The 15,204-nt window shown below is 43.7% G+C and overlaps 1 protein-coding gene across 18 annotated transcripts in view; it reads right to left on the bottom strand.

Moving 5' to 3' along the window:
- Nucleotides 1–5,987, bottom strand: part of birc6 (baculoviral IAP repeat containing 6) — a 163,938-nt gene extending 157,951 nt beyond the window's left edge. For all 18 annotated transcript variants that reach the window (XM_082964731.1, XM_082964740.1, XM_082964746.1 and 15 more), the window contains exon 1: nt 5,334–5,987. In XM_082964731.1, the coding sequence (XP_082820857.1) occupies nt 5,334–5,544 (211 nt within the window). In that variant the 5' untranslated portion in view covers nt 5,545–5,987. The remainder of the gene's footprint in view (nt 1–5,333) is intronic.
- Between the last annotated feature and the right edge of the window lie 9,217 nt (nt 5,988–15,204).

Below are 15,204 nucleotides of genomic sequence, written 5' to 3'. Positions count from 1 at the left end.
GTCCGATCATGTAAATCAGATACTAAAATAGCCTAAATCTTTGAATTTAGTCTTTGAAATATTGACGAGCTAAACTGCAAGTTGCTAGTTAGTCACAATAATCTCATGGGCATCCTGACTGAAAACAAATGGATATGCGTCATTGTTTGGCATAATGCAGCATCAAGAAACAATCGAGGCTTACGAGGTGTTGTTGCACTTCGTAATAAAAAATTGTATATGCATGTAAAGCCTAAACAATTTACATAACCTGTGTTTATATTTCAATTACACAGTCTCCTCAAAAATGAATTTATTGCCCTATTGGATAATTTATTATTAAAACTAATGTTAGTTACAACGAAAATATTGTCCTCAGACACACCTATAGCCTTTAACTGTTTTATTACCACTTCATTCCGTGCTGTAATGTAAAACGCTCGTGTTAGGCAGGATAATTCAACTACATCACAATTAATCTGTCGATTATGGCAGATGAGCACACTTGTCTTGCGCAGAATCGCATTAGAAGAAAACAAGACTGTCCTCAGGGCAGGCTTGGTTGAATATTGATGTTAGAGCCACCTCTACGCAGACGACACCATTCTGTATACTTCTGGCCCCTCTTTGGACACTGTGTTAACTAACCTCCAAACGAGCTTCAATGCCATACAACTCTCCTTCCGTGGCCTCCAACTGCTCTTAAACGCAAGTAAAACTAAATGCATGCTATTCAATCGATCAGTGCCCGCACCTGCTCGCCCGTCCAGCATCACTACTCTGGACGGCTCTGACTTAGAATACGTGGACAACTACAAATACCTGGGTGTCTGGTTAGACTGTAAACTCTCCTTCCAGACTCACATTAAGCGTCTCCAATCCAAAATTAAATCTAGAATCGGCTTCCTATTTCGCAACAAAGCATCCTTCACTCATGCTGCCAAACATACCCTCGTAAAACTGACCATCCTACCGATCCTTGACTTCGGTGATGTCATCTATAAAATAGCCTCCAACACTACTCAACAAACTGGATGCAGTCAGTCTATCACAGTGCCATCCGTTTTGTCACCAAAGCCCCATACACTACCCACCATTGCGACCTGTACGCTCTCGTTGGTTGGCCCTCGCTTCATACTCGTCGCCAAACCCACTGGCTACAGGTTATCTACAAGTCTTTGCTAGGTAAAGCCCCGCCTTATCTCAGCTCACTGGTCACCATAGCAGCACCCACTCGTAGCACACACTCCAGCAGGTATATCTCACTGGTCACCCCCAAAGCCAATTCCTCCTTTGGTCGTCTTTCCTTCCAGTTCTCTGCTGCCAATGACTGGAACGAACTGCAAAAATCTCTGATGCTGGAGACTCATATCTCCCTCACTAGCTTTAAGCACCAGCTGTCAGAGCAGCTCACAGATCACTGCACCTGTACATAGCCCATCTGTAAAGAGCCCATCTATCTACCTACCTCATCCCCATACTGTATTTATTTTATTTATCTTGCTCCTTTGCACCCCAGTATCTCTACTTGCACATGCATCTTCTGCACATCTACCATTCCAGTGTTTAATTGCTATATTGTAATTACTTCGCCACCATGGCCTATTTATTGCCTTAACTTACCTCATTTGCACTCACTGTATATAGACTTTTTGTTTTCTTTTGTTCTACTGTACTATTGACTGTATGTTTTGTTTATTCCATGTGTAACTGTGTGTTGTTGTATGTGTCGAATTGTTATGCTTTATCTTGGCCAGGTCGCAATTGCAAATGAGAACTTGTTCTCAACTAGCCCACCTGGTTAAATAAAGGTGAAATAAAAAATAAAATAAATAAAAAGTCGCATCTGGGAAAATTTGCTAACCCTAAAACTTTTCCTAACCTTCACCTAATTCTAACCTGCCCCGTTAATTTACCTAACCTGCTGTGTAAGTTCTCCTAACCTGTTTACCAATTAACTTCTGCTAGTCAAAACCGATAGCTTGTCTTGCACCCAAGCCATATGACCCAAAGTCAAGACATCCATTTTCAGCCAGGGCTGTACGCTGACTTTTTTTTATTTTACAAGGAGCACGTGCGCCTAAGATGAAAAATGTAGGAGCGCACAAAGAAATTTAAGAGCACAATGAAAAATATTTCAGTTAACAAGCCATTTTCTTTGTAGCGATGGTGCAAGTTATGGTGCGGTTATGAATCTGTGCTCAGTGTATTCTCCATGGCACTCAGGGGCTGTGGTACAGTGAAGTAATCGTTGCATCAATTATAATGTGGGCAATTTTTTTTCTACGTGCTTTCTTGTTCCCAGGTTGCACAGAAAAATATTAGGCACATATGTGAGCAAAATGGTCGCACTTTGAGCCTTGTAGTTTGCTAGATAGGCTATATCTTTGGTCGTCATCCAATTCTGTCCTCTGCCAAGGAGCAGTCTACAGGACAAACATTATCAAATTGGAAAAGTGCATGTTGCCTACAACTCAAATTCACTTGTAGCATATCTCTGAACTGCTCTGTGTTGTCAGTCACATTATTTACTGTCAACAACCCAGTGTGTTAACAGATGCTGCATAGTTGGCATCTAAAGAGAACCGGCTGTCAAAGACTTGTACCAGGAAAAGGGCCTCCCTTGTCCCCCGAGTCTACTTGTTAGTTGAGCCAAATAGCAGTGCAAGGAATAATAATATAATGCCTCATTTCTAGAGAAGACAAATTTGTCACACCTACACTGCTGTGTCATTTTCTTTGATAATAAATGCTACTGGTGTCCGTCATCTCTGGGACCAATAGCGTGTAGTCTATTCATCAGATGAAATAAAAACAGACCGCTCTTTAGTTCTGATAGCAATGGACAAGTCTGAAGATTTGTCCATGCCAGTGGTGCATAACAGGCCAAAATATAGGCTACAGGCTAAATGCAATGTAATAACTATACTGGATGACGATATGACTTCTAAGGCCACCTAGATGAAAATTTGGCTGTTAAAGTTAGATTAAATTAACTTTCATAATGGAATTCATCATCACATACCAATTACCCTCAGTGCAAATTAGGGCTGACCCCATTTAGTCGACTGGTCGATTGTTTGGTCGATAAGATTAAAAACATACCAGTCCACCAACAGCCTAATAGTCACAAATATGTTATTCTTTGTTCTGCTATTTGGCTCAACTAACAAGTAGACTCAGGTACATGTCTTCGACAGCCGGTTAAATAAAGGTTAAATGTAAAAAGAAAATATATATATATATATTTAAATTAGGTAAGTCAGTTAATAACAAATTCTTATTTACAATGACCGCCTAGGAACAGTGGGTTAACTGCTTTGTTCAGGGTCAGAATGACAGATTTTTAACTTGTCAGCTCTGGGAATCAATCCAACAACCTTTCAGTTACTGGCCCAACGCTCTAACCGCCAGGCTACCTGCTGGCCCAACGCTCTAACTGCCAGGCTACCTGCTGGTTACTGGCCCAACGCTCTAACCGCCAGGCTACCTGCTGGTTACTGGCCCAACGCTCTAACCGCCAGGCTACCTGCTGGTTACGGCCCAACGCTCTAACCGCCAGGCTTCCCAGTGTTTACTGGCCCAACGCTCTAACCGCCAGGCTACCTGCTGGTTACTGGCCCAACGCTCTAACCGCCAGGCTACCTGCTGGTTAATGCCCCAACGCTCTAACCGCCAGGCTACCTGCTGGATACTGCCCCAACGCTCTAACTGCCAGGCTACCTGCTGGTTACTGGCCCAACACTAACCGCTAGGCTACCTGCTGGTTACTGGCCCAACGCTCTAACCACAAGGCTACCTGCCGCCCCACATGCTAGCATGTGTCCTTTTTTAACCTCCAGTAAAAGAGTCATAGAATAAAATGTAACTGTCCATCCAGGATGGAAACTTTCTTTGGCAACACCATATACATTAATTAACATCCCACACAATGTAAACAGTCAGTACAGCACACTGCATACCCAAACACATAAGAGGACATAAACACATCCACTCAGAACTGGGCGATGTCCCAACTGCAATGTTAAAATACATTCATAAATAAATAGCTATGTGCATATGCTAAGAGGGAAGTCATTGAGTGAAGTGATTTTACAGCACATTACACACTGAAGTGAACACAATGTCATGAAACGGAGAATAGCTTCAGTTCAGCAAATTGATTCAGTTTGTAGTTAACGATACTACAGTAGGCACTATAGACGAAAGGTATCAAAATACACCCAGGTGTTTTTGCTCATTGGATTCAATTTAGCTACAGATGGCGAGTCACGTTGTGGAACAAACACCAATAATTTCCATTGTTTGGCATCGTCAAATATAAACTGTCAAAATTAAATCCGAGTGTATTTAGGTTCACTATCTTCTACCATTTCCTTCCAAAATTGTACAGCTACTGTGAGCTACAACACTATTAACTAGCTAGATTGCCAAGAGCCATTGCATACTTTCTCGTTCTGCCTAGTACTAGTACGAATAGCAACAACACGTCATAACCAACTAGAGCTAGCTAGATAAACGTTCTGCAACTAACGAGTTATTGCTAACACGCTTGTTAAGAACATTTACTGCGACACCACATGCTCACGGCTGGGTGATCATCGATGAACTTGACAGCTTAGCTACTTGACTAACGTTATTAGCTACTAGTTACTCGTGTCATCACAATTAGTTCGCTAGCTACCACTGATTATCTAGTTTGCTAGTTAGCTAACTACATGTTACCCAAACATGGCGTAATGTTGTGATGGATATACAGTACGGAAGTTACTTGGCTAACGCAATAACGTCAATTAGTTAAATCGCACTACAATATGAGGTTTATTAATAAGGATTGATTGAATGTTGACATTGAATGTTAGATACTGTTAGCGGGTTCGCTAGCTTAGCCATCTAGCTGATGAGATGTTTTCCTAATACATCGTTAACACTGGCGTAAATTCAGTTAGCCAGTTAGATAACTAATTAACAAACTATGTATTTAACTGTCTTGCCAGCAATTGTCAAGACATGTAGCTATCTACTGTAGTTAACCACAGCTAGGAGCTAGTTTGCCACTGCCAGTATCTTTGATGTAACTCTAGTCTAATGTAGGTAGAAAGTAAGGTAGCTAGCTAGCTAGCTACTTGGTTATGCAAGTTATTGTTAGGAATCGGATCTAACAAATTGTTCTGTGAATCCGTACTTTAGCTAAACGTCAGAATTCATGTTCTAACGTTATTTAATTTGCTAACTACGGCTAGCTAACCAACCCCAGGTTAACTGATGTGATTGTCAAAATAATTAACGTTAAACATTAGCTAACTACCTAATGTTAGTTAAAACAGTTACTTAGCCCCTGGGCCGTGACTTACCATGCAAGGCCGAGGCTTGGAGAATGGCCCCTGATGTGCCGTCGATGACTTTGATACTCCCCCGGCTAGTAACCGCCAGGATAGCGTTAAGGGCCGGGTGGTAGGAAAGGCTTCGCAGGCCCTCCTCGTCGCAACGACGGCAACCGTCTCTCAGTACAATCCAGTCTGAAGAGGTGGACGAGCAGGAGCCCGGCGAGGCCGCGGCCGCCATCTTTCTTAAATTTCCCCTTCCCTTCTATGTGTTTTTAGGGAGCTCCGTTGATACGAGTAAGATTAATACGTGTAAAAGCTGAATTCCAAACTACCGCTCCTCTACTACTGCTGACTCTTCTGCGGCTTCTGCTCCTCCGCCCGTTACCACAGCAGTAGCTATTCACCATCAGTACTAAGAAAGCTACGAGCCGAGCGTCGCTCTCTGTCAGATGGACGTCAGGTAAACGGAACAAGCGTAGTGCTTGACCATCACGCGATACCAGAAAGGGCACTGCGATGTTCTTGAGTTGACTCCAGAATCCAGACAGATAATATCTTTGGATGACATCTGTTTATTAATGTTACTATTACCCCACTGTAAATTGTGTTTGTTGTGACTCCCACAGACAGAAAGACAGTATGTTTGCGCTCAGACTAGAATAGAGGCAGCCTTCTTCGTCTTCGGTGGGGTTTATCGGCATCCAACATTATGGTGCATTACCGCCACCTACTGTACTGTGGGCCTTCTTCTTCTATACAATGGCGGTTCGCAAACAAACGTGAAAGGTGCATGCTGCCACCTACTATGGTGGAGTGTGTGGTCAATCACGGTTTACATCATTTCCACATTTCTAAATCCTCCTTCCTAACTCAGTACTTCTGAGAAAATAAAATGTAAAATAAAAATAAATGTAAAATGTAAAATGTAAAATAAAAAGAGCCCTACTAACTTCTAATAGATGCTCCCCCATCCCGAGGGCTCATAGTCCAATCTCGTCTGCCACACATCTATCAAAACAGCTCTGATCTTACATTTGGCCTCACCTCTACACAGTGGAACATCAATATCAATTATATCTCATTCTACAGCACTTTTGGCTTACCTTACACGTTATGTTGCCTGAAGTTTGTTAGCTACACTATCCTTACGAACCACATTGCATATCATTACAGCGGTATGTTAGCTAGCTACCTAACTTTAGTTGGCTAATAATACATCAAACTTGTCAGTATATTAACTATATGCTATCTAACTACCCAATGTTTATTGACTTGATTATTCTTGTCATTCTTAGCTAAGTGGTATAGTGATTGTGCATTCTCAATGGACATTTGGGTGCTTTCGTAAATTCGCTCTGGCTATCTACTCCGATTTCAGAGCACTCTTGTCTGAGTAATAACTAATTCACTTACGAACTCTCAACACCTGTTGAATATGGCCGGTGTCAGTAAACATCAGCAAAAAAAATGATTGCCAGCATCACAGTTACAGTCACCAACGCTCAGGATAACATGAAAACTGCCTAACCAGCTCTGCTAGGGCGATTAAAATAGTCAGTGAGGTGTTCTCTCCTTTGTGTCTGGAAGTAGCTGGCAAGCTAGTCAACGATAGCCAGTTAGCGTGGGTGCTTGACTGCCGTTGTGAGGCCAGAATGCGCAGGTCAACCCTACTCCTCTGCCAGAAGGTCCAGTGTGCGCTCCGAGAGCGAAACGCTCTGAATTTACAAACAGACAATCTGAGATAGCTCTGAATTTACAAACGCCCAGAGCGCACTCTGGCACTCCAGATTGAATTTAAGAACACACCCGAAGTCGCAAAATATCTAGCTAGTAATTTGTTATTGAACAAGCTAGCAAGAGGTTGCATAGCAACAGCATCAACTTCCGGTAGACAGGCGAAGCTCGAGTACGCTCAACTGAAAGGATACCGTTCATTTACATTATACTAAAATGTACTTATAGTATTTAGTATATACTCATTAAGTATGTAGCATACAGTATGTTAGTATGGGTATTCGAACACAGCTATGGTTTCCATGTGTTTTCAATTTTTACTAACAACATGCCACTGACTTTGAGTAATGCCAGAGTGTCTATATATGCGGATGACTCAACATTATTCACGTCAGCTACTACAGCGACTGAAATGACTGCAACACTCAACAAAGAGCTCCAGTTAGTTTCAGAGTGGTTGGCAAGGAATAAGTTAGCCCTGAATATTTCTAAAACATTGTATTTGGAACAAAACACTCACTAAACCCTAAACCTCAACTAAATCTTGTAATAAATAATGTGGAAATTGAGCAAGTTGAGATTACTAAACTGTTTGGAGTAACCCTAAATTGTAAACTGTCATGGTCAAAACATATTGATGCAGTAGTAGCTAAAATGGGGAGAAGTCTGTCTATAATAAAGCGATGCTCTGCCTTCTTAACAACACTATCAACAAGGCAGGCCCTAGTTTTGTCGCACCTTGACTGCTGTTCAGTCGTGTGGTCAGGTGCCACAAAAAATTGCAATTGGCTCAGAACAGGGCAGCACGGCTGGCCCTTGGATGTACACAGAGAGCTAACATTAATAATATGCATGTCAATCTCTCCTGGCTCAAAGTGGAAGAAAGATTAACTACTTGTATTTGTGAGAGGTATTGACATGTTGAATGCACTGAGCTGTCTGTCTAAACTACTGGCACACAGCTCGGACACCCATGCATACCCCACAAGACATGCCACAAGAGGTCTCTTCACAGTCCCCAAGTGCAGAACAGGCTATGGGAGGCACACATGGACTACATGACTACATGGAACTCTATTCCACATCAAGTAACTGACACAAGCAGTAAAATGTGATTTTAAAAAACACATTAAAAAACGCCTTATGGAACAGCGGGGACTGTGAAGCAACACAAACACTGGCACAGACACATGCATACACCCACACAATAACATACGCACTATACATACACATGGATTTAGTACTGTAGATATGTGGTAGTGGTGGAGTAGGGGCCTGAGGGCACACAGTGTGTTGTGAAATCTGTGAATGTATTGTAATGATTTTAAAATTGTATAAACTTTCTTAATTTTGCTGGACCCCAGGAAGACTATAATAAATACAAATATCATTCCATTTGCTCCATTCCAGCCATTATTATGAACCGTCCTCCCCTCTGCAGCCTCCACTGATATCTGCACATCAAATTCAGGAACGTAAACGTCTCCTCCTGTGCGCCCACTATCTGGGTCCTTGGATCCATCTGTGAAAAGCATTAAAAAAGCATAAAAACTTCTACCAAGTAATTGTCAACCCGTTTTCTTATATCACTGACTTCTGACCAATCTTTTCTTTTATCTACCAAGGTTAGATCAACAACAGGATCTGTGAGTAACCACAGAGGAATACCACCACCACACAAGGGCCAACCTCCAACTCCCTCAAACTACTCTCATTGGCAAACTGTCCAACCAAAACCACTGCCTAATCTACTTGTATATTCCCAACAGTCATCTAGAACAGTAGCAGTGGGATGATCAACCTCACAACTGGAGTCTTTAAACTCATTTCCTGATACCCACTTCTCCCTCATACTGTAGCCTCTCTCTTTCCCTCTCATACTACCCATACTGTATCAGTACATGCTCCACTGTCTCTATTTCCTGCCGATAATCACACTTTCCTGTTGGATGCTTTCCTATCACATTTAAAGTCTTATTCAACGAGCAGTGTCCCACCCTTAGCCTCCTCTCTTCGGTCTCTTCCTCTTGTAGTACTTCATACAGCAGGTCTTGTCTGCTACGTGAACTAAAGGTGCACATGAGTCAGAGCAAATAACTACTCTGTCTGGCTTGACTTCCTCCACTCACTGCAAGGCCAACAGTACAGCCATCAGCTCCACCGTATATATATACAGCCAGCTGATCTGTAATACGTTTCCTGTCTGCCACCCCACATTCCTGCACTACAAATGCTGACCCAGTACGTCCTGTCCTTGGCTCTTTTGAAACGTGTATAAATGGCCATAAAATCCTGATATACAATACCCAGATGTCTATTAAACAAATCAGATGGATCAACCCCCTCCCTATCTTTCCATAGTCTCTCCAACACTTCTTGATCAACTACCGGAGGCGGGAGTAGCCATGATGGATTCACAGGAATAGCTACCATGGGGCTAAACTCCCTTACATATAGTCCCATCTCCCTCGCCTGGGTATTACCCACTCACCCAAAGCTTGTGATCGGTCCTCGCTCATGTTCACAGCATGCCTGTAGAATCCCTTTCGCAGGATGAGACACCCAATTTCCCTGTAGGTTGACCCAATAATTCATTGGCAACTGCTGTCTCCTAATCTGCAATGGCATATCCCCCATCTCCACCTGTAGTGCAGAGACTGGGGAGGTCCGAAACGCCCCTGTATGACATCTAGCCTTTCTAGTGAGGTCAGGTCTGCCGAACCATACGTTATACTGCCATAGTCTATTACAGATCGGATCAATGCAACATACATGGCCCTCGATGAGGAACGCCCAGCCTTACATACATGGGATGTTAAAGCTATTGCCCGATAGCTTGTTGGCCTCATTGGGTCCTTCCCTGGCTTCCGGATTGGTACAACTACTGCCTCCTTCTACAGTAGCTGCCTGGTAGTTTCCCCTCCTCCCACAATCGGTTGTACAACACCAGTACCTTATCCAGCCAACATGACATAGCACACCTCATCTTTCCCAGGTGAAGTTTATTAATATAAAAAAAAATGTTTACTCCATAATTTCGTGATATCCAATTGGTATTTACAGTCTTGTCTCATCGCTGCAACTCCCGTACGGACTCGGGAGAGGCAAAGGCCGAGAGCCGTGCGTCCTCCGAAACACAACCCAGCCAAGCCGCACTGCTTCTTGACACAATGCCCGCTTAACCCGGAAGCCAGCCGCACTAATGTGTCAGAGGAAACACCGTATACCTGGCGACCGTGTCAGCATGCATTGCGCCCAGCCCGCTACAGGAGTCGCTAGAACGCAATGGGACAAGAACATCTCTGCCGGCCAAACCCTCCTGAGCCCGGACAATGTGCGCCGCCCCATGGGTCTCCTGGTCAAGGCCAGCTACGACAGACTCGAACCAGGATCTCTAGTGGCAGAGCTAGCAGAGCCTTAGACCACTGTGCCACTCGAGACGCCCCCAGGTGAAGTTAACCCAGCCTTACCTATTGCCCTCTTCATCTCTGCCATGGTAAATTGTGCATTCAACACACCATTTACATTCTCCCTCTTATCCAGCACTCCAGGATGCTCTTCTCTCATTCTCTCTCTCCCCCTCCTCTGACAGATTAGGTGAGCTATGCACTTGGACAAATGGTTTGGCCATCATCTCTGCCTTCTCATCTGTTTCTGCCATATCCTCCCAACTCGTCAACACTGGATAATCCCACTCCCTTCTGACCCCACTCATCCTCTTAATCATCCTCCACACTTCTCACACAGGTCTCGCCCTTCCAATGGTGTCACAGAACCAACGTCAACATGACTTCTTTGCCTCACAGATAATTCTCCTCACCAGAGCCTATTATACTGAATCTGATGCTGGAAGTTATGTGTACTTTTCAGTACTCTAAATGCCCTGTTGATACTCCTCACTCCTGCTACACACTCCTCCATCCACCATGGGACTGCTTTCCTCCTCCCTGAACTCTTAGGTATAGCCTCAGTAGCTTCTCCCACTAATGCGGTTCTCTCCCAGTTATTCACACAATCCACATCCCCTCTCATATTCACCTGAGCCATCACCTGCTCACTCAGCTCCTGAAACAGGTCCCACCTGCCTACTTCATCTACTGACACCTCTTCCTCCCACTGGCCTACTGTGAATAATATGGGGTAATCATCACTCCCTACTGTCGACTCCTCCCATACCGCCCACTCACAGATTCCTGCCATCAAACTAGATACCAGAGTGAGGTCCAAGGCAGACTCATTCCCTGAGGCTACATCAATCCATCATTCAGGCACACCAGATCTTTCATTTCTATTCGATTTTCCATAACTTGGCCATTTCCATCCATCCGTCGCCCCTCCCCCAGAGCGTGTTGTGGGTATTCAAATCCCCACACCACATTACCTTACCTTGCAAGTCCTGTGTGGCTCAGTTGGTAGAGCATGGTGTTTGCAACGCCAAGGTTGTGGGTTTGATTCCCACTGGGGACCAGTACGGAGAAAAAAAATGTATGAAATGTATGCATTCACTACTGTAAGTCGCTCTGGATAAGCGTGTCTGCTAAATGACTAAAATGTAAATGTTACTTCCATCCTGGCCCTCGGCACTTCCAAGTCCAATATCTGATTAAAGTAGTTCACTACCACTAGCATCCCTCCTCTCAGCCACACATTCCTGTTCAATACCTTTGCCTAGCATCCTGTAAGAAGGTCCTTGCTTTATGAAGGTTGCACATTCTCCCCATACACCTACATATACGATAACCTCGGTTTGAGCCATGTTTCCTGTACACAAATCACATCAGGCTTAGCTGGCATATCCACAATGAACTGCTTGAACTCCTGCCCATTAGCCAACAGGCTTTGAGCAATCCATTGTAGCATTACCACCATAACTAAGATACAGTAATACATGACTCCAGCCTTTGCTGATTGAGGTAATCTCAAACCTCTTCGAATGTCAACCCTGTCATACTCAGATGTCTCCCAGCCACTTTCACTATTAGCTGAATCCTCTCTGTTTTAGACTCCACTTTAGCAGTGCTGTTGATAGTTCCTGCTATGAATGTCAACCAGCTTTCTCTTGTCTATGTATACCATGTCTCTACCCACCTGCCCCATAGTCCCCGATCTAGATGCTTCTACCCATCTCTCCCTTGAACCTGTATATCCCTGGACCTAGCCCACCCTTAATGCCTCAGCATATGACACCCTTCTCTCCATTCTCACTTGTTGCACTTCCACTACCTGTTTCATTGCCTGACACCCAAAATATGCCACACCAAGAGCACCCCCACAGCTGCAGCACTTTGGTTGTACACCGTCCCCACACTTCCCATACTCATGCACCCCTCCACACATGGCACACTTATTTTTCTCTTTACAGGCTGCTGCCAGATGCCCAAACCTCTGGCAGTTATAACATCTTAAAGGCTTCGGGTACATAAGCCCTCACATAATAACTCATATCCCATGGTTACTTTACTTGGCAGTACCCTGCCCTTGAAGTGAAAGAGAATTGACAGGCTATCTACCCTCACTCCATCCCTTGTTGCTTGCAATCTTTGAACATTCACTAGAACACCTTCTCTCAAGTTGTCGCTTGTCTCTTTAGTGCTGACACTCACAGGTACTCCTGTTGTCACCCCTTTAATCCACAGCTTCCCTGCTTGATCAGTCCAGCTGCTCGACACCACCTTACACTTTCCTATTTGCTTCACTATGAGAGCTTTTTCCCTCTGAGCCGTACAGAACACCAACAAGTTCCCATCTCTTAACACTTCAGCATTGACAATTTCCCAAATCAACTATTTTATCGCAGCTTTCAACCTTATCAGACTCATTGCCCCAACTCCCCCTTTCTCCCTAAACTTCAGAATCACTTTATGCTCCTCCTCACCTCCATGATCCCCTCGCAAATTAGCTTGTCCTTCGTCCTCGGGCACACTCTACCTACGAACTGCCACTGGTGTTGGAAACTATTCCGCCCTTTATTTGTACCGCTAAACTCCATACTTGCTTCTCTTTCTTTTCCATCACTATCTCCTACCATGTCTGACCCAGTCACAGCACAGCCATGCATGACAATCGTTACCCAAAATTCCATAATCGTCACAGCCCTACATCTGGTGAACATCGGGCGTTATGCCTTCGTCAGTGCTATCAACAGTATGCGCCTTAATTTTTTATAGCACCTTGCACTTTCACCCTTTGAATTCTTTTGAGCATGGATTAAATTAAGTGATATGAGTTTTATATGTAATTATAAACTGGGTGGTTCAAGCCCTGAATGCTGATTGGCTGACAGACATGGTATATCAGACCGTATACCACGGGTATGACGGAACATTTATTTTTACTACTCTAACTACGTTGGTAACCAGTTTTATAATAGTAATAAGGCACCTCTGGGTTTTGTGTTATATTGCTATACCATGGCTAAGGGCTGCATCCAGGCACTCAGCAAGGCTGGTGCCAAAGAACAGCCTTTAGCCATGGTATATTGACCACATACCACACCTCCTCATGCCTTATTGCTTAATTATATGATGACTCTTTTGTTGTTTTTTAATACAGCCCTTGCCTGATGTTGGGATATGGATCCCCATGCAAGATAAACCCTAAAACCCACCAGCAGGTGGTCGCTATAAAGGTGTTCCACAGATAGGTTTGGTTTGCTCCTAGCAGAACTCGGCAAAGCGAAGCAAACGTCTGTGCTTGCATACTCCCTAAAGACCTAAGCTTGAAAAATGAGTAAAACCCTAAACCCCACCAGCGGGTGGTCCCTATAAAGGTGTCCCATACATACAGTAGGTACAGTTTGCTCCAAGCAGAACTCGGCAAGGCGAACGTCTGTGCTCACATACCCCCTAAAGACCTTCGCTTGAAAAATGAGAGAAAAAGTGACAATATTATTGTTTGTTCCTCTTGAGCCATGCACTTTCTCAAAATATTCTGAATTAATCTAAGATAAATCAAGAAATCTGTAATTAATTTAGACGTTTTTGCTGAGATCTTTGCAGACCAGCTAGCTGTTGTGTTTTCAGACATTTTCTATCTCTCTTTAACTCAGGCTGTTTCCCCACCTGCTTCAAGATGTCCACTATCATGCCCAAGAACAGGAAAGGGAACTGAATGACTTGAAGTGCACCTCCTCCCCCCCTGACACACTAGCCCCTTTCCAATTCGCCTACCGCCCTGATAGATCCACAGATGACGCAGATGGCTGAAGAAATTCGGCCTGTCCCCAAGGGCCCTCAAGTGTTCTACAGGAGCACCATCGAGAGCATACTGTCAGGCTGCATCACAACCTTGTACGGCAACTCCACTGACGGATTATGGTACACTCAGGTGAACGCATTATTGGGTGCTTACTGACTGTCCTCCAAGACACCGACAACACCAGGTGTTGCAGGAAGGCCAAGAAGATCATCAAGGACCAAAGCCACCTGAACCACGGCCTGTTGTCCCCACTTCCATCACTCAGACGCGGGCAGTATAGGAGTATCATGGCAAAAACTGTCAGACTGATCAATAGCTTCTACCCCCAGACCATCAGGCTGCTGAGTAGCCACTAGGCAGCTACCTGATCCCCCCTCCCCCCATGGACATTTATCATTGTTACAGTTGTAAATGTGTATATATTCTTATTTGTATTGTCTCATTCACTTCTATTTTTTTACCTGCACTGTTGAATCTCACAGCATAAGAATTTCATTGTACCCTGCAACTACATCTATGATCCTGTGCATGTGACTAATAAAGTAATCTAAGTGCAGTACTTCTCAACTGAAGAAATGTGCATGAAAATGTAGTGCACTGCAGACAGTAGGGCCTAGCTGCTCCTCTCGTTAAATGACAGCAAACACTTAATTGAAGAATACTGTCCATAGTTCCCACCCCTACTGTTACCGAACTTTGACTTCCCTCAATAAAATAAAAAAGTCACTTATATTGAAGAAGCTATTTTCTTAAATACTGTTAGTCAAATGATACTCCAACATTAAGAGAATGGAAGAATCAAATGCTTTATTTAAATATATATTTTTTAAACTGTCTACAGACTGAAACAACACAATTTGAAGTCATATAGGGTAGTCTTACAAGTATTGGAAACAACATTGGGTGTGGGTACGGGGGGAACATGTGGGTCTGACCAAGTATGTAAATGTTAAGTTTATTGTTTTTG

The sequence above is a fragment of the Salmo salar genome, chromosome 18 (assembly GCF_965601325.2).
Source record: "Salmo salar chromosome 18, fSalSal1, whole genome shotgun sequence".
Taxonomy (NCBI): Eukaryota; Metazoa; Chordata; class Actinopteri; order Salmoniformes; family Salmonidae; genus Salmo; species Salmo salar.
The sequence above is the reverse complement of the archived record's forward strand: the minus strand, read 5'-3'. Positions and strand labels throughout refer to the sequence as shown.